This window comes from Mesoplodon bidens, assembly GCF_964165515.1.
Source record: "Mesoplodon bidens genome assembly, chromosome: 18".
NCBI lineage: Eukaryota > Metazoa > Chordata > Mammalia > Artiodactyla > Ziphiidae > Mesoplodon > Mesoplodon bidens.
This window is the reverse complement of record NC_138175.1, coordinates 59,010,125-59,028,424: the sequence shown is the minus strand read 5'-3', so window position 1 is coordinate 59,028,424 and position 18,300 is coordinate 59,010,125. Positions and strand designations below refer to the sequence as shown.

General features: G+C 41.9%; 1 protein-coding gene across 3 annotated transcripts in view; it reads right to left on the bottom strand.

Annotated features, from left to right (window-relative positions):
• The window catches only part of LOC308606447 (aurora kinase C), a 45,320-nt gene that overhangs the window by 5,380 nt on the left and 21,640 nt on the right, over positions 1–18,300 (bottom strand). For 2 of the 3 annotated variants that reach the window (XM_081217334.1, XM_081217335.1), the window contains 2 exons: positions 13,839–13,982; positions 5,209–12,979 (listed from right to left, as the gene is read on the bottom strand). The exons of the other annotated variant lie outside the window; for it this stretch is intronic. In XM_081217334.1, the coding sequence (XP_081073460.1) occupies positions 11,352–12,979; positions 13,839–13,982 (1,772 nt within the window). In that variant the 3' untranslated portion in view covers positions 5,209–11,351. Of the gene's footprint in view, positions 1–5,208; positions 12,980–13,838; positions 13,983–18,300 lie in introns of those variants that run through there. 3 annotated transcript variants of the gene reach the window in all.

The following is an 18,300-nucleotide window of genomic DNA, read 5'->3' as shown; positions in this document are numbered from 1 at the left end:
CAAAAACATTTGCAATTGAATTCTTTTAGACAGGTAATAGTGTGAATGGGTGGGGCAATTTTAAAAGGAAAAAATCTCCTCCCAACCCAGAAAAACCTCTCCGAAAAGATAGTAGAGAAATAAAAGTTTAATATTGTATAAGCATTAAACCAGAATGCGATGCACAGCACAGTTGCTAAGAGATTGCAAAGAATAAAACTCACCCTTTCATACAGCCAAACAGACACAACCCATTACATACATTTTCAAACAAACAATAATTAGTTCTCAAGTACTGACAGCACCATTTGTTACACATAGTTCATCCTAAATTTACCTGGTAATTGGGGTGACTATCTGCTGTTACATTAGCTTTCTAGAAGGGAAAACTAACTTCTCAATTCTTTATGACAGAGGTAGTTTTGCTACTTGGAGCAAGGTGCCTGTCAAAGTTAGGCTCCTACCCTCCCACAGAAGCTGGGATGTAGGGATGCTATCTCCTTTGATGTCTTCATTTCAAAGAGATGGATTTCTGGGTCTTTGAGAAAGACATTCCTGGGTTCGGAGTGTATTGGGGTGTTTGCAGAAAAGCAAGGCTAGTGTGGCTTAGAGCTGCATCTTCAGGGGTTAGAGTGGTACGAGTTAAGTTGGAGAGATAAAGGGAGGCAAACTGGGTAGAACTTTGCCAGCCATAGTAACGAGGTTCTAATATGCACCTGAACGTGTTCTAAGATATACCTGTGGGGGACTTCCCTGGTGGTCCAATGGTTAGGACTCCGCGCTTTCATTGCTGAGGGCCTGGGTTCAATCCCTGGCTGGGGAACTAAGATCCCACAAGCTGTGCAGTGTGGCAAAAAGAAAAAAATAAGGACTTGCCCTTGACCAGCTCCAGGAAGACCAATTCTGAGTCCTTGGAATATCTTGACTAGTGAGAGTGATTTTTATGCTTACGCCTGTAGGTCCCACTGTATCATTATGACCAGATAATTTATGCTAACAATGTGACTCATGATGCAGGGTGGGCTTTGTCTAGCCTGAGGCAGCACTACATCTTTGCCTTCTGCGGATCCTGAGTATCCATGGTAGGTCACTTAGGTGCTGCGAGCCTCAGGAAAGGAATCTGTGGACTCTGAAGCTTGGGTGACCTTCCTTGTTGGCAATAACTGAACATATTGTCACACATCTTTGCTGAAATTTGAGTCCCTGTGAACTGCACAGGGAGGGATCACCTGGAAGGGGTGCTTGGTTTCTCCCGGACTTTATTACACGTGACTTTTCCCTTTGGTGATCTCGGTCTGTGTCTTTTTGTTGTAATAAACTGTCATCATGAGTATCACAGCTTTTCTGAGTCTAGTGAATCCTCCTAGCAAACCACCAAGCCTGAAGGTGGTCTTGGGCAGCAAAGAACCATGAAAGTTTCCCTGAAAAAGAAAAGTTATGACCTAGATGGGTATTCTGGTAAAGGCTTCCCTAGGGAAGTGCTATTTGAGGTGAGATGTGAAGGAAAAGCACTCACTCACTAGCCAAAGTGGGTAAGGAAGAGCCCTTCAGCAGGTGGGGAAATGAAAAGAAACGGAAACAGGAAGTGAAGAGAGAAGAGCAGTCAGACACATGCAACAGAAAAGGCAGTAAATTAGGCACATCCCTTACCAGGTAAGGCCCCATGGACGGGCTATGTTAAGGATTCGGTTTGTATCCCAAGAGTTAAGGGAAGTCAGGAAACACTTTAAGGGTGTGTGTGTTAGGCAGGTAGCAGGGAGTGAGATGCATCATCTAATCTGAGTTTCATCTCTGGTTACACTGTGGAGAATGGATTGGAGGGGAAACATGGGTAAAACAAGACCTAATTATTAAACAGAATTAGAGGTGATAAATGATGGTATTATGGTCTAGGAAGGAAGTGGTGGATTACAGAGAAAAGGATAGATGAGAGGCATTAAAGAGGCAAAACTGGCAACTTTGCATGTGGGGGATGAGGAAACAGAGGTAACCAGGCTGAGTAAGGGATTTTTTTTTTTTTTTTGGCCATGCTGCGTGGCATGTGGAATCTTAGTTCCTCAACCAGGGATCAAACCTGTGCCCTCTGCAGTGGAAACCTGGAGTCTTAACCACTGGCCCGCCAGGGAAGTCCCCTGGGATTTCTATCTTCGGTAACCAAACAGTGCCATGTAGTGTAGAGGCAAGACTAAAAGTGGATCAGGGGCTTCCCTGGTGACGCAGTGGTTAAGAATCCGCTTGCCAATGCAGGGGACACGGGTTCGAGCCCTGGTCCGGGAAGATCCCACATGCCACCGAGCAACTAAGCCCATGCGCCACAACTACTGAGCCTGTGCTCTAGAGACTGCAAGCCACAACTACTGAAGCCCGCATGCCTAGAGCCCATGCTCCACAGCAACAGAAGCCACCGCAATGAGAAGCCCACGCACTGCAACGAAGAGTAGCCCCCGTGCACTGCAACTAGAGAAAGCCTGCTCGCTGCAACTAGAGAAAGCCTACGCGCAGCAACAGACCCAACGCAGCCAAAAATAAAAATAAACTTAAAAAACTTAATATTTGATTAAAAAATTAAAAAATAAAGACATGGCCTTATCTCATTCTTTAAAAAAAAAAAAACAAAATAAAAGTGGATCAGAATCAGGGAGATGTGGAAGCCATTTTAGGAATCTTTAAAAAGTCAAGTGGAGAAGGAGACATCTTTGAAACATCCAAGTGGAGACAGTAAGAAGACAATCAGGGGTTCAGGTCTAGAGCTCCAATAAGTCAGGACTGGGAAAATAAATTTCAATTTGTTCAAAGTAAAGAAGATAACTGAAGCCAAGGGTGCAGATGAAGCCTTGGGAGAGACCACAGAGTGAGAAAAAGGCCTGTGAAAAGTATTTAGAAATTTCAAAACTGAATGGGTGACTAGAAGTGGATGAGTTAGCAAGTTAGAAAAAAAGAAAGAGGGAGAGAGAAACCCAGGAGAGTGATGTTACAGAACCAAAGAAAAAGAGTATTTCAAGAATGGAGTGGTCAACGGGGTCAAGTTCAGTCTCAAGAAAGACAAGGGCTTAATTTTTTTTTTTTTTTTGGCGGTACGCGGGCCTCTCACTGTTGTGGCCTCTCCCGTTGCGGAGCACAGGCTCCGGACGCGCAGGCTCAGCGGCCATGGCTCATGGGCCCAGCCACTCCGTGGCATGTGGGATCTTCCCGGACCGGGGCACAAACCCGTGTCCCCTGCATCGGCAGGCGGACTCTCAACAACTGTGCCACCAGGGAAGCCCCAAGGGCTTAAATTTTATAAACATGGGAGTCACCACCGACGTTGGCCAGAGTAGTGTAGAGGGTGGGACTGTAGCAAGGAGGTTCACAAGGTAGGGAGGCTTGGGAAGTGGAGAAAAATAGAGGAAGAGGTAATGGTGAAGTGCAATAACCGCAAGGAAAGGAAAATAGGTCCAAGGGGACTCCTCAGTTAAAGGGAGAGGGAGGAATAAAGAAGTGAGATGTGGGATAGAGAGTGGTGCCTGACACTCAAGGCAATGTGTGAGGACAAATCAGAAAGGGTGAAGGACAAAACATGCAGATGACAAACAGGCTTTAGGCGGCTGAGGTCACAGGTACAGCAAACGCTGCGCAGACTCTACGATGGGGAAAATGTTGACGATTGCCTAAGTGTGATTCCAGGTTTCAAGGAGAGAGAAAGTGAGAAGAGAGCACATCAAATGTGTATGAAGATTTATACCTAAAATCAAGCGCATGAAATGGAACTAGAACTTGCAATAATAAGCAGAGAGGTTGAAAGATGACGTGGCTACAGATGCCATAAGGGACAAGGGAGGAAAGTGATGAGGATGCCTGTTAACCAGAAGGTGAACAAGAAAACAAATGACGTAGCAGGACTCGGGAGACAGAAAGGCGTTTCTTCCTTCACGTCTCAGAGAAAGTTGGAGAAATACAGGAAGACTATCTGAAGTTGTCATTAATGAATCTGTGGCCCCGTTAGTCACACTTGGTCATTGAAGTGTGTGACTTTGAGAAAGGAATCTGGAACCACCTTTCTAAAAGACAAACACCAGGGGGGGAGGTAAGTGGCATCTTACGAACACCCTGGCCTGTCGAATACCTGCTTTCTACTTGCCCACCTGGACAGCCTCTCCTTGGCATTGCTCTTTCCTCTGTCCATGACTCTCCACACCGTTCCAATTTAAAGATTGCATCTGGCTGGGTGCACTGACACCCTGGTTTCTGGAAATGCCTCATTTGCTTTGTTATATTCCTAGTATTTATCCTCTCGTTAACGCTTTCAGGCATTGTTTTAAAATGTAGGATTTAGTATCCTGATATGAGGCCAACAGATGATTGCCGTTGAAGAAATAGTTCTGTAAGATGAGGTCACGCCATGCTCCACAGGGTCACATGGGGACGCACTAGAGTCAGAGGCAAAAGGATGGAGGCGGAAGTGTAGGCAGAGTGCGTTGTCACTTTCACTGGGAGCAGTGGGCCAGGGGAAGCAGGCAGGCTAAGTAGGTTTAGGATTAGCTAGTTGGGATAATTAAAGCACAGTTCAGAGTGCAGGGGCTGTTCTTAGTTTCCTGGGATCTAGGGAAGGGTCTTGAAGCATGAGAACTTGATAAAGGCAGTAGTTGTGGGGTCTGGGCTCTGGAATGGCTGATTTGCATTTGAAAGGCACACCCAGTGGGGAAAATTATCTGGAGGAATCAGCTAGCTCTAGGTGGAGCAGTCTCTACAGGATCAGCAAGGTCCCAAATGTTAGAACTTCAGAATAAAAGCACATACTTTAACACATGGATATCCAAAACAAAGGGAAGGAGAGTGGCCAGGAATTTTCTAAAAAGTCTTCCAGCAGGTAAGGACCAGGTCAGAAAGTACCAACAGGAAGTCTGGCCACAGGGCCCATGGCACTGACACGGCTCTGAGGGAGGCAAAGTTGCCCATCTACCATTTAGACCTTTAAACTGTGAGGTGTGTAACCTACCTGTGAGGTTACAAATCTTTAACCCTCAACTCTCAAGGATGACATCATTGAGCATTCCAGAGCCACCCCCCACCCCCCATCCCACAACTGAGACAGGAAAGGTCATCTGCAGGCCAGAGTGTGAGTACAAAGGGGAGAGGCACATACTCCCAGAGACCAGATTCCTGTAGGGGTCCAGCACCACGTCTCCAGCAAGGGTCCTCCCCGCTGGAGCCACCGGCTCCCACTCTCTTCAAGTGAAACTCACACATAGATCATGAACGCGACTAAGCCTGAAACGAAGTCTTTAATTAAATCTTTGTCAGGTGCACTGAATGATGCACATATTCCTTATTTCTCTCTTTGTTGAAGACAGAGGCAAACAGCATCAATAGCAGGAACAAAGAGACAAGAAATTGTTGACTTACGTGCTATAGGAACACACAGAATTGACCTGGCACTTACATCTTTATAGATAAGGGTAAGCAAGCAGTGGGTGTATTTGCAAGTCAGACCACTTGAAGCCATGTATCTGTATATATATACACACACAGAAATACATATATATTAGGCCTATACACATTTATATACATATATATGGCCTCAAGTGGTGTACATACATACACATACATATACATATATTAATACTGGGAAGAGATAAGGTCCTTTGTCACCAGACTGCCTCTGTACTTTGTCATCACTAAATTAAATCCTGGCTAGTTAAGTTCTACTTTGGCTTACAGATTTTTTTTTTTTACAATTTCACCTCAGAGTTATGACTCACTTTTTGTTGCAGCAAACTGTATTTACTTAATGTTTGTTACAGAAGTCTGAATTAATCGGCATCTTAGTACCATTTAAGTCACTATGAAGACGTAACACAGAAGGCCTGAGACTGCTATTCTCTTGAGCTTGCAAGGTTCACCTCTGCAAGGGCTGGGGTTTGGGGCCTTAGATTTTGGGAGATTTCCCATCATTCCCACAAGTGACGAGTGGCTCAGTGTGCCCAAGTTTTTTGTTTAACTGTGTGGCTTAATGCCGAAGATCTCTCTCTCCTTCTAGAGGTCTAGAATTTGGTATGTGCTAGAGTGTCCCCAAGAAACCCTGGGCACTGGGTCTCTAATTAGTTTCCCCAGTAGACATTTCAATCTATTGCTGTTAACTCCTTGACAGAACTTAAATTAGGCCTGTCCTGTGTGATTTCCCTGAGACAGGACCAGTGCAGATCGTCCCTGGTTTCCTCTGGACTTCAGTCCTTGCGCCTCTTCCCTTGTCTGAGTTTGCTTTGCACAGTTTTGGTGTAATACAGCACAGCTGTTGACTGTAACAATATGCTGAGTACTGTGAATCAGCAAATCACTGAAACTGAGGGTGGTCTTTGATGACCCAAAACAACCATTCATTATGACTACTATCTGGCCATAAAAGCTTGTGCAGATTTTCTTCAAGGTCAACATATGTTCTATACGGTGCCAACTATATACACAGCTTTGTGTAAACACTGAGGGAGCCAAACATAACATAAATTCCCTGCTGCATGTAGCCATTCACTAGAACACACATACACTGAGTGTCTACTAGGAAAAAAAGAACAGAGTGGGACAGTGGCTGGATGTGGGTGATGATGAAAAACTGGCTGCAAAGTGTGTCTGGCTTGGGCAACAAGGCAGAAGACAGTAGGATTCACGGAGAATCCAGGCACCTTAAACACAACTCTGAACAATCTACAGATCTCAGTTGTAAGATCTGTTCTCAGAAATTCTTGTGGATACCAGGCTTTTCATTTCTCCAGTTAATTTTGGATTTCTATCCCAACACCAAGATAAACCACCAGAAAACCATGACTTTGGACTACACAGTTTTGCCTGTCTTCTCAGAGTCCTTCTTTGGCATTATAAGCTAGGCAAAAATACAGAAGATGTATAAAAGAACCAAATGGAAATCAAACAACTGGAAAAATTCAAAAACCAAAATGAAAACTCACTGGGTGAGCTCAATAGTAGATTATATATGAGACAGAAAGAAACCAGTGAGCTCAAAGGGAGATCAATGGAAATTAATCAATGTGAGGAACAGAGAAAAAAAGACTGGTGGAAACAAAAAGATGAGAGCCTGAGGGTCCTATGGAACAAGAATGTGAGAATTATCATTCACGTTACTGGAGTCCCTGAGAGGAGAAAAAGCGTGGGGTTGAAAAAATATTTGAAAAATAACTAAAAATCTCCCAAATTTGGCAAAGGGCATACACCACATGATTCAAAAAGCTGAGAAAACACCAAAGAGGATAAACCCTAAAAATTCTATGCCAGGACACATCATAAACTGATAATAAAAAACACTTTGAAAGCACCTGATGGAAAGGATGCCTTTCAAATAAAGGAACAATGGGTTGAAAGGCAGGTTTCTCATCTGAAACCATGCTGGACAAAAGGAGATGGACAGAAGAAAAAACAGACATGTTTTCTTTTGTCCTAAAAGAACTTTGGGCCCCAAGTCTTATGTCCCACAAAAATATCCTTCAGGAATGAAGTGAACATAGAGACATTTTTAGATGAAGGAAGAAAAATCATTTAACAGCAGACATACCCTAGAAAAAAGGTCACAGGAAATTTGCCAAACAGAATGGAAATGTTAACAGAAGACTTGGGACTTCAAGAATGGAGAAACAACAATGGAATGGTAAAAGTAGAGGTAAACAGACTATGCTTCTCATGAATTTTGTGGAAAAAAAAAAACTTAGTTGAGGCAAAAATTACAATATCCAATATAGTTCTCAGTATACAAGGAGAAAATACAACAATTATATTAAGAATAGGGAATGTAGGTGAACCTAATGGAATCAAGGTTTCTATACATCAAAGTGCTAAAATGCTGGTAACAGTCTGTGATAAGTATACATAATACAATACGTAAAGAAAATTAAGATATATACTCAAAAACATTACAGACATATCAAATGGAATTCTAAAAAATGTTAAAATAACCCACAGGAAATGGGGTGGGGGGAACCCAAATAATAAAAACTGGAAAACAAGAGGAATAATACAAAGGGAACACACACACACACAAAAAAGATTAATAAAATGGTACAGTTAAGCTCTAACATATCAATAATTATTTTAGATTTAGATGATCTAAACCTACAAATTAAAAGTGGCAAAATGGATTAAAAAAAAAAAGTATGACCCCAACTACATGCTGTCACAAGAAACTTACTTCAAATATAATGATGTAGATAATGTTAAAAATTATGGAAAAATATAAACTACAAACATTAATTAAAAAAATGCAGTAGTGACTATACTAATATCAGATAAAGTATGCTTCAAAGGCAAGAAAATGAACCCTTTTATTATGATTAAAGGGTCAATACACCAAGATGACATAGCAATCCTATATGTGTATGCACCAAACAACAGAACTTTGAAATACATGAAGTAGAAACTTACAGAACTTGTAAGGAAAAGACAATTTCTCAATTGTACTTCAGGACTTCATCATCCCTCTCTCTCTGCAACTGACAGAAATACTACACAGAAAGTCAGCAAGGATGTAAAAAATCTGAGCAATAACCCCAACCAAGAGGATTGTGCAGACATTTATAGACACTTCACCCAGTGACAGAAGAATACACATTCGTTGAGAAGCCTTACAGAACAAGATATACCACACCCTGGGTCATAAAACAAACTTCAACAAATTTAAACAAACCAGACATGAAACAAGTAAGAAATCAGTAACAAAAAGATACCAGAAAATGCTCCGAACAGTAGGAAATGAAACAATATACTTCTAAATAATACATGGGTGTCAGAGGAAGTCTCTAAGGGAATCAAGGGATATTTAGAACTGAATAAATCGTAATGAAAACTCGTGGGATAAGGCTGGAACAGTGCTGAAGGAACTTTATAATACTTAATGATCTGTTAAAAAAGAAAAAAAAAAGTTTCAAATCAATAATCTTAGCACCCCTCAAAAAATAAAAAGAGCAAAATATAACCAAAGCAAAGTAGAAGATATGATATCATAAGATCTGAACAGAAATCAGTGAAATTAAGGACAGGAAGGTAAAGGGACTTCCCTGGCGGGCCAGTGGTAAAGACTGTGCTCTCAATGCAGGGGGCATAGGTTCGATCCCTGGTCGGGGAACTAAGATCCCACATGCTGCATGGTGTGACCAAAAAAAAAAAAAAAAACACAAAATAAAACAAAAAAAACACCCAGAAAGGCAATAGAGAAAAATCAATAAAATAAAGTGCTGGTTCTTCAAAATAATCAGTAAAATTGGTAAATGTCTAAGATTGACAATGATTAAAAAGAGAGGTGACATATTTCCAAAATCAGGAATAAAATGGGATGTAAGTACAGACCCTGTTGCCATTAAAAAGATAATAAGGGAATACTCCCCAACAAGTCTGCAAATAAGAAAAGTTAGATGAAATGAAACATTTCCTTGAAGAGGACCAACTATCCAATTTATCCAATATGAAAACAGATACTCTGAATAGTTCCATACTTATCAAATAAAATAATATGTAACTAAAAAGTATCCAGAAAATCTCCAGGCTCAAGTGGTTCACTGGAGGACGTTATGAAACATTAAAACAACAATTAAAAACAATTACACAGTCTTCCTAAAAAACAGAACTTGGGAAGCCACTATCACACTGACACCAAAACCAGACAATGACAGTTGTTAAAAACAAGCAAACAAAGAATGACAACTACATATCATCAATCAAGAGATTATAGGAAAACCTGCTCAAAAAAATATAATCAAATGGAATGCTTTAATATATATTAAAAAATTTATACTCCACAACCAAGTGGGGTTTATTCCAAGGATGCAAGGCTGGTTCAATATTCAAAACTCAATGTAATACACTGTATCAATAGGCTAAAGAAGAAAAACCAGATGATCACATTAACTGATGGAGCTAAAGTATCTGACAAAATCCAACATTCATTCATGACAACAAAAATCTCGGCAAATTAACAGAGGGAAACTTTCTAGACTTGACAGGAAAACTATGGAAAAAAACCTTACAACTAACATTGTACTTGATGAAAAACTGACCGTTTTCCCCCTAATATCAGAAACCAGGCAAGGATGTCCTCTCTTACTACTCTTACTCAACATCATACTGGGAGTCCTAGCTAACTGCATAAGAAAAAGAAATGATACATATACAAACACGAAGAAAGAAAACTATTTGCAGTTGACATTTCTATGCAGAAAATAACAAGGATTCTATCCAAAGAAATGGCTAGAATTAACTGAGTTCAGCCAAGGCTGCAAGATACTAAAATACCACCCCCCAGAACAATTATCTTTCTGTATACTACTAAAGATCACGTGGAAATGAAAGTTTAAAACAATGCCAATAGGGAATTCCCTGGCAGTCCAGTGGTTAGGACTCCTCTTTCACTGTAGGGGGCCTGGGTTTTACCCCTGGTGGGAGAACTAAGATCCCAAAAGCCTCGATGCCAAAAAAAAAAAAAAAGCCATTTACAAATCACTAAAAAAAAAAAAAAAAAAAAAAACCCAACAACTTAGACATAAATCCTAACAAAAATGTACGGAACCTGTATTGTTCAATATTATAAAATGGTAATGAAATATCAAGAATTACTTAGATACATGAAATGCCATACCATGTACTGTGTTCATGGTGTTGCTTTTAAACAAACTGCTCTACAGGTTTAAATCAATTTCTATAAATACGTGAGCAAGGTTTTTTTGCATCCTACGATTTATATGGGAAGTCCAAGGAACTAGGAAAGCTGAGTTAATTTAAATAATAAAACAAAGTATTCACTTTACCCAATTTTAAGATTTACCGTATAGCTACAGAAATTAAGTAAACAGATTGAATCAGTAAAAAGTCTGAATGTTTGGTGTTTAAAACCACCAAAAGAACTGTTTGTTTCTTTAAAACACCAAAGCCTGAAACAGTCTTAACTGGTGCAATAAAATGTGCCCGTGTGTCATGTGTATCTTTATCTACTTAAAAACCTGTCCTCAAGTGTCTAACTCTCCCACTACTAGACAGCAATGAATGTATATGTAAGACACATAAAGGGTGAAGGCCCCTTGTCTGTGAAATAACATTCCCCTCACCCCAGGTAAACTAAGGGATCCATGACAAAGTGCCATAACCTTGACAGAGAAATCTCAAAGAAACTGTGTTTGCATTCCATTTTTTCATCTAAGTTTCCACCTTCTTTTTATAAAAGTTCCTGAGATAACACTACAGTGTAAACTAAGGGAAAAACGTAGCTCAAGTTTTCCTTAGTGCACAATAAACACTGGTCCCCCCCTCACAGATGAACTCTCAGATGTAGAGTAAGGCTCTAGGCTGGGTCAATTTCTACAATGCGTCTTTACACAACTACTGATGATCCGTGACAGGTTTTCTCACAGAGAAGATACTTGTGGGGTTTCTCTTTGGTATGTACGATCAGATGTCATGGTAGGTGTTTTCTCCTGCAAAAGATTTTCCTCAGTGTTTACATTCAAAAACTCTTTTCCCAACAGGAGTTCTCGAAGGGTGACTGAGGTCTGCCCACTGGTGAAGGTTCTTCCCACATCTGTCACACTGACACGGTTTCTCCCAGTATGAATCCTTTGATGCTGAGTGAGGGATGAGCTACGACTGAAGGCCTTTCCACATTCACTGCACTTATAAGGCTTCTCTCCAGTGTGGATGATGGCATGTCGAATGAGGTTTGTGCTCCAGCAAAAGGACTTCCCACACTCCATGCATTCATAGGGCTTCTCTCCACTGTGAATCCGCTGGTGCCTGGTGAGGCCTGACCTGCGGTTGAAGGCCTTCCCACACTCCATGCACTCAAAGGGCTTCTCCCCAGTGTGGATGCTGAAGTGCCGAATGAGGTCCTTCCTAGTGCTAAAGGCTTTCCCACATTCTTTACACTCAAAAGGCTTCTCTCCAGTGTGGGCCCGTTTATGCAAGATAAAAGTGGAGCAGTGGGTGAAGGCCCTTCCACATTCAGTGCACACAAAGGGCTTCTCCCCAGTGTGAATCCGCTGGTGCCTCTTGAGGTATGACCTGTGGTTGAAGGCCTTCCCGCACTCGAGGCACTCAAAGGGCTTCTCCCCAGTGTGGATGACATAGTGGTGAATGAGGGCTGCACTCTCACAGAAGGCTTTCCCACATTCACTGCACTCGTAGGGCTTCTCCCCAGTGTGAGTCTGCTGGTGCCACACGAGGTATGACTTGTGTTTAAAGACCTTGCCACATTCAAAGCACTCATACGGATTCTCACCACTGTGGATGATGTGATGTCGAAGGAATCCTGGCCTATGTCGGAAGACTTGCCCACATTCTTTGCACACGAAGGGTCTTTCCCCAGTGTGTCTCCTCTTATGTAAGACAAAATTGGAGCGGTGGGTGAAGGCCTTTCCACATTCATTGCACTTGTAAGGCTTCTCCCCAGTGTGAATCCGCTGGTGTTGTGTAAGGTAGGACCTGCGGTTGAAGGCCTTCCCGCACTCCATGCACTCATAGGGCCTCTCCCCAGTGTGGATCATGTGGTGCTGGAGGAGGTGTGTGCTCTTAATAAAGGTTTTCCCACACTCTGTGCATTCATAGGGCTTCACACCAGAGTGAATCTTTTCATGTCCAGCAAGAAGGTGTTTCTTGTTAAAAACTTTCCCGCATTCGTTGCATTTAAAGATACTTTCTTCTTCCTGAATCATGTGATCATTACCAGATCCACATGAGTCATGGTCATGGACAGCACCTCCTGGAGGGACCAGCTCCTCTACAATCCTTGAACACACACCACCAGCTGTCCCTAAGCTGCCATGTTCCGGACTCATTTTCTCAGGAAGCTTCTCCCTCTGGGGGTCCATCCCTGGTCCCAAGTGTCCTTCCTGCATTTCCAACAGCCCATCCTGATCCTTGGTTTGTCCCAAATGGGAGTCCCCTGGCCCTCCTTGTATTAGTTCCTGGATACAGGTTCCCTCAAATAGGGTTGGTTCACAAGTGGTAGGTTCTGTGGTCTTGGGTTTTCCTTTGTCAACTGAAAGAAACCCAATAAACAAGGCCCATTAGTAATACCAACAAGAAGAAACAAAATCAGCATTTCAGTGAAAAAGATAAAGATGAAAACAGTGCCTCTGTGCGTGTTTTGCTACCTCTGAATCTCAACATTGTAACTTCTTTCTTTCTTGTCATTAGACTGCTGACACCTTGAAAGCCAGACCCAGTAAGAGAGTCTGCAATGGACATAACACCACAATTTCACAGGCTTGGCTGGACAGAGTAATAATGCCTCTGTGGGCTTTCAGTTTCCTTTAATCGAAGACATCCCATGTTGCTGTAAGAACACTAGGAAAAGGGAATTCGATAATGGCACAGTGGTTAGGACTCTATGCTTTCACTGCCAGGCCCAGGTTCAATCCCTGGTGGGGCAACTACAATCCCGCAAGCCAAGTGGCACAGCAAAAAAAAAAAAAAAAACACTAGGAAAAGGCATCTAATGCAGCCCTGATAAAAGACAGGAAGTGTATAACTATCTCCAAAGAGAAGTATGGGCCTTGCCCCAGCTCTAAGGAAGTAACCTGTAAACTGGGTATCTCCAGAGAGACAGGCGTGTCTTTGTTGTTCATGGTGAGTCCCTAGGGATGTACATGATACTTTATGACAACAGATGACTCACTATGGGCCCCTAGATAGTTTATGCTAAAGAGATGACATTAGGTCTGGGTAAGGTCTGGGCACAGCAGAAAGACCAAACATGTAATTAGAAAGCTGGGGCTTTGAACCACGAGTTATCAGCTGGATCTCTGGAAAGGCAAGAAGGGTGGAGACTGAGTCCCATGTACAATGACTCAATCAATCATGCTTCTGTAATAAAAACTCAATAAAAATTTGGATACCGCGGCTCTGGTGAGTTTCCTGGGTTGGCAACACTCCGTGCACATACTGCCAAATATCAATTCCAGGAGGTAACGAGACGCTGAAGACACGGAAGCCTCGTGTCTGGAACACCTCCGGCCCCTCTTCTACTCTGCATCTTTTGCCTGTAACAAACACGATTTGTGAGCATAACAGGTTTTAGGGAGTTTTGTGAGTCTTCCTAGCAAATCAGTGAACCTGAGGGTGGACTGGGAAACCCCTCGACTTGCAGATGGTTCACAACACCTGGGCAGACTTGGCAGTCCTGGAGTTCTGTATTTCTAACCTTAAGTTTGGCTAACTGTGTGCAGGAAGAGACCAGGGGAGTCCTACTGGCACCACTGGAGTTGCCACAGAGAGGAGGTGGGAAGGACACTATAGCCTTAGGACACAGAATGTACAAAGGCCCCCCAGGCCATGAGGATGGTATTGACAAGAATCCAGGGAAACTGATTCCCATGGTTTTGACTTGGGTTACAGTGAGGACTCCCAGGACAGAGCTCATAAGCATAAGGCAGGAGGTGAGCAGGACTGGGATGGACACATTGGGTCTGTTATGCCCGAACAGTTTGGTGAAAAGACTAGCAAAATACACATGATCTAGATGGAGAAGATATTAATAGTTTACTTGAAGACATTAAAGAGGAGCTATACCAATGAAGAATTTAACGTGGGGGGAGGTGAAATTGGAGAAAGATGGTCAAAAGGTACAAAACTCCAGTTTTAAGATAAGTCCTAGGGATGAAGTGTACAACTCGGTAACTGTAGCTAACACTGCTATATGCTATAAAGAAGCACTGTTAAGAGAGTAATCCTAAGAGTCCTCATCACAAGGAGAGTATTTTTTTCCTTTTCTCTTTTCTTCTTTACTTTTTATTCTATCTATTTGGGTGTCAGCTGAACCTACTGTGGTAATCATTTCACAATATATGTAAATCAAACCATCAGGCTATATGACTTAAAATTTATATAGAGGACTTCTCTGGTGGCACAGTGGTTAAGAATCCGGCTGCCAATGCAAGAGACATGGGTTTGATCCCTGGTCCGGGGAAACCCCACATGCTGTGGAACAACTAAGCCCGTGCGCCACAATTACTGAGCCCGTGCGCCACAACTACTGAAGCCTGTGTGCCTAGAGCCCATGCTCTGCAACGAAAAGCCACTGCTATGAGAAGCCTGCACACTGCAACAAAGAGTAGCCCCCCACTCGCCACAACTAGAGAAAACCCGCACGCAGCAACGAAGACCCAACACAGCCAAAAAAATAAAATAAATAAAAAGAAATAAACTAGACAAGCCTCTTAGATAGCCTCATCCACCAGAGGGCAGACAGCAGAAGCAAGAACTACAATCCTGCAGCCTATGGAACAAAAACCGCATTCACAGAAAGACAGACAAGATGAAAAGGCAGAGGGCTATGTACCAGATGAAGGAACAAGATAAAACCCCAGAAAAACAACTAAATGAAGTAGAGATAAGCAATCTTCCAGAAAAAGAATTCAGAATAATGACAGTGAAGATGATCCATGACCTTGGAAAAAGAATGGAGGCAAAGATCAAGAAGATGCAAGAAATGTTTAACAAAGACCTAGAAGAATTAAAGAACAAACAAACAGAGATGAACAATACAATAACTGAAATGAAAACTACACTAGAAGGAATCAACAGCAGAATAACTGAGGCAAAAGAACGGATAAGTGACCTGGAAGGCAGAATGGTGGAATTCACTGCTGCTGAACAGAAGAAAGAAAAAAGAATGAAAAGAGATGAAGACAGTCTAAGAGACCTCTGGGACAACATTAAATGCAACAACATTCACATTATAGGGGTCCCAGAAGGAGACGAAAGGAACAGAGAAAATATTTGAAGAGATTATAGTCGAAAACTTCCCTAACATGGGAAAGGAAATAGCCACCCAAGTCCAGGAAGCGCAGAGAGCCCCATACAGGATAAACCCAAGGAGAAACACGCCAAGACACATAGTAATCAACTGGCAAAAAATTAAAGACAATGAAAAATTATTGAAAGCAGCAAGGGAAAAACAACAAATAACATACAAAGGAACTCCCATAAGGTTAAAAGCTGATTTCTCAGCAGAAACTCTACAAGCCAGAAGGGAGTGGAATGATATACTTAAAGCGATGAAAGGGAAGAACCTACAACCAAGATTACTCTACCTGGCAAGGATCTCATTCAGATTCGATGGAGAAATCAAAAGCTTTACAGACAAGCAAAAGCTAAGAGAATTCAGTACCACCAAACCAGCTCTACAACAAATGCTAAAGGAACTTCTCTAAGTGGGAAACACAAAAGAAAAGGACCTACAAAAACAAACCCAAAACAATTAAGAAAATGCTAATAGGAACACACATATTGAAAATTACCTTAAATGGGAATGGATTAAATGCTCCAACCAAAAGACACAGGCTTGCTGAATGGATACAAAAACAAGACCCGTATATATGCTGTCTACAAGAGACCCACTTCAGACCTAGGGACACATACAGACTGAAAGCGAGGGGATGGGAAAAGATATTCCATGCAGATGGAAGTCAAAAGACAGCTGGAGTAGCAATACTCATGTCAGATAAAACAGACTTTAAAATAAATGTTACAAGAGACAAGGAAGGAAACTACATAATGAACAAGGGATCAATCCAAGAAGAAAATATAACAATTATAAGTACATATGCACCCAACATAGGAGCACCTCAATACATATGGCATCTGCTAACTGCTATAAAAGAGGAAATTGACAGTAACACAATAATAGTGTGGGACTTTAACACCTCACTTACACCAATGGACAGATCATCCAAACAGAAAATTAATAAGGAGACACAAGCTTTAAATGATACAATAGACCAGATAGGTTTAATTGATATTTATAGGACATTCCATCCAAAAATAGCAGATTACACTTTCTTCTCAAGTGCACATGGAACATTCTCCAGGATAGATCACATCTTGGGTCACAAATCAAGCCTCGGTAAATTTAAGAAAACTGAAATCATAGCAAGCATCTTTTCTGACCACAATGCTATGAGACTGGAAATCAGTTACAGAGAAAAAAATGTAAAAAACACAAACACATGGAGGCTAAACAGTACGTAACTAAATAACCAAGAGATCACTGAAGAAATCAAAGAGGAAATCAAAAAATACCTAGAGACAGGGCTTCCCTGGTGGCGCAGTTGTTGAGAGTCCGCCTGCCGATGCAGGGGACACGGGTTCGTGCCCCGGTCTGGGAAGATCCCACATGCCGCGGAGCGGCTGGGCCCGTGGGGCCATGGCCGCTGAGCCTGTGCATCCGGAGCTTGTGCTCGGCAACGGGAGAGGCCACAACAGTGAGAGGCCCGCATACCGCAAAAAACAACAACAACAAAAAAACACCTAGAGACAAATGACAATGAAAACACGACAATCCAAAACCTATGGGATGCAGCAAAAGCAGTTCTAAGAGGGAAGTTTATAGCAATACAAGCCTACCTCAAGAAACAAGAAAAATCTCAAATAAACAATCTAACCTTGCAGCTAAAGGAACTAGAGAAAGAAGAACAAACAAAACCCAAAGTTAGTAGAAGGAAAGAAATCATAAAGATCAGAGCAGAAATAAATGAAATAGAAACAAAGTAAACATTAGCAAAGATCAATGAAACTAAAAGCTGGTTCTTTAAGATAAACAAAATTGATAAGCCATTAGCCAGACTCATCAAAAAGAGGGAAAGGACTCAAATCAATAAAATTAGAAATGAAAAACGTTAAGTTACAATAGACACGGCAGAAATACAAAGCATCCTAAGAGACTACCTACAAACAACTGTATGCCAATAAAATGGACAACCTGGAAGAAATGGACAAACTCTTAGAAAGGTATAACCTTCCAAGACTGAACCAGGAAGAAATAGAAAATATGAACAGACCAATCACAAGTAATGAAATTGAAACTGTGATTAAAAATCTTCCAACAAATAAAAGTCCAGGACCACATGGCTTCACAGATGAATTCTATCAAACATTTAGAGAAGAGCTAACACCCATCCTTCTCAAACTCTTCCAAAACATTGCAGAGGAAGGAACACTCCCAAACTCATTCTATGAGGCCACCATCACCCTGATACCAAAACCAGACAAAGATACTACAAAAAAAGAAAATTACAGACCAGTATCACTGATGAATATAGATGCAAAAATCCTCAACAAAATACTAGCAAACAGAGACTCTGGGATGGCTCACACCAAGGAGTACTTCCCTGAACTTCTGCTGTCAGTGTCTTTGTCCCCACAGTGAGCCACAGCCTCCCCCCGCCTCTGCAGGAGACCCTCCAACACTAGAAGGATGGACCCCCAACCTCCAAACTTCATTCATACGTTGAACCTGAGGACAGTTCACACACCAAGAGAATCTGACAGAACGTCATCACATAAGGGACTCCTGGTGAA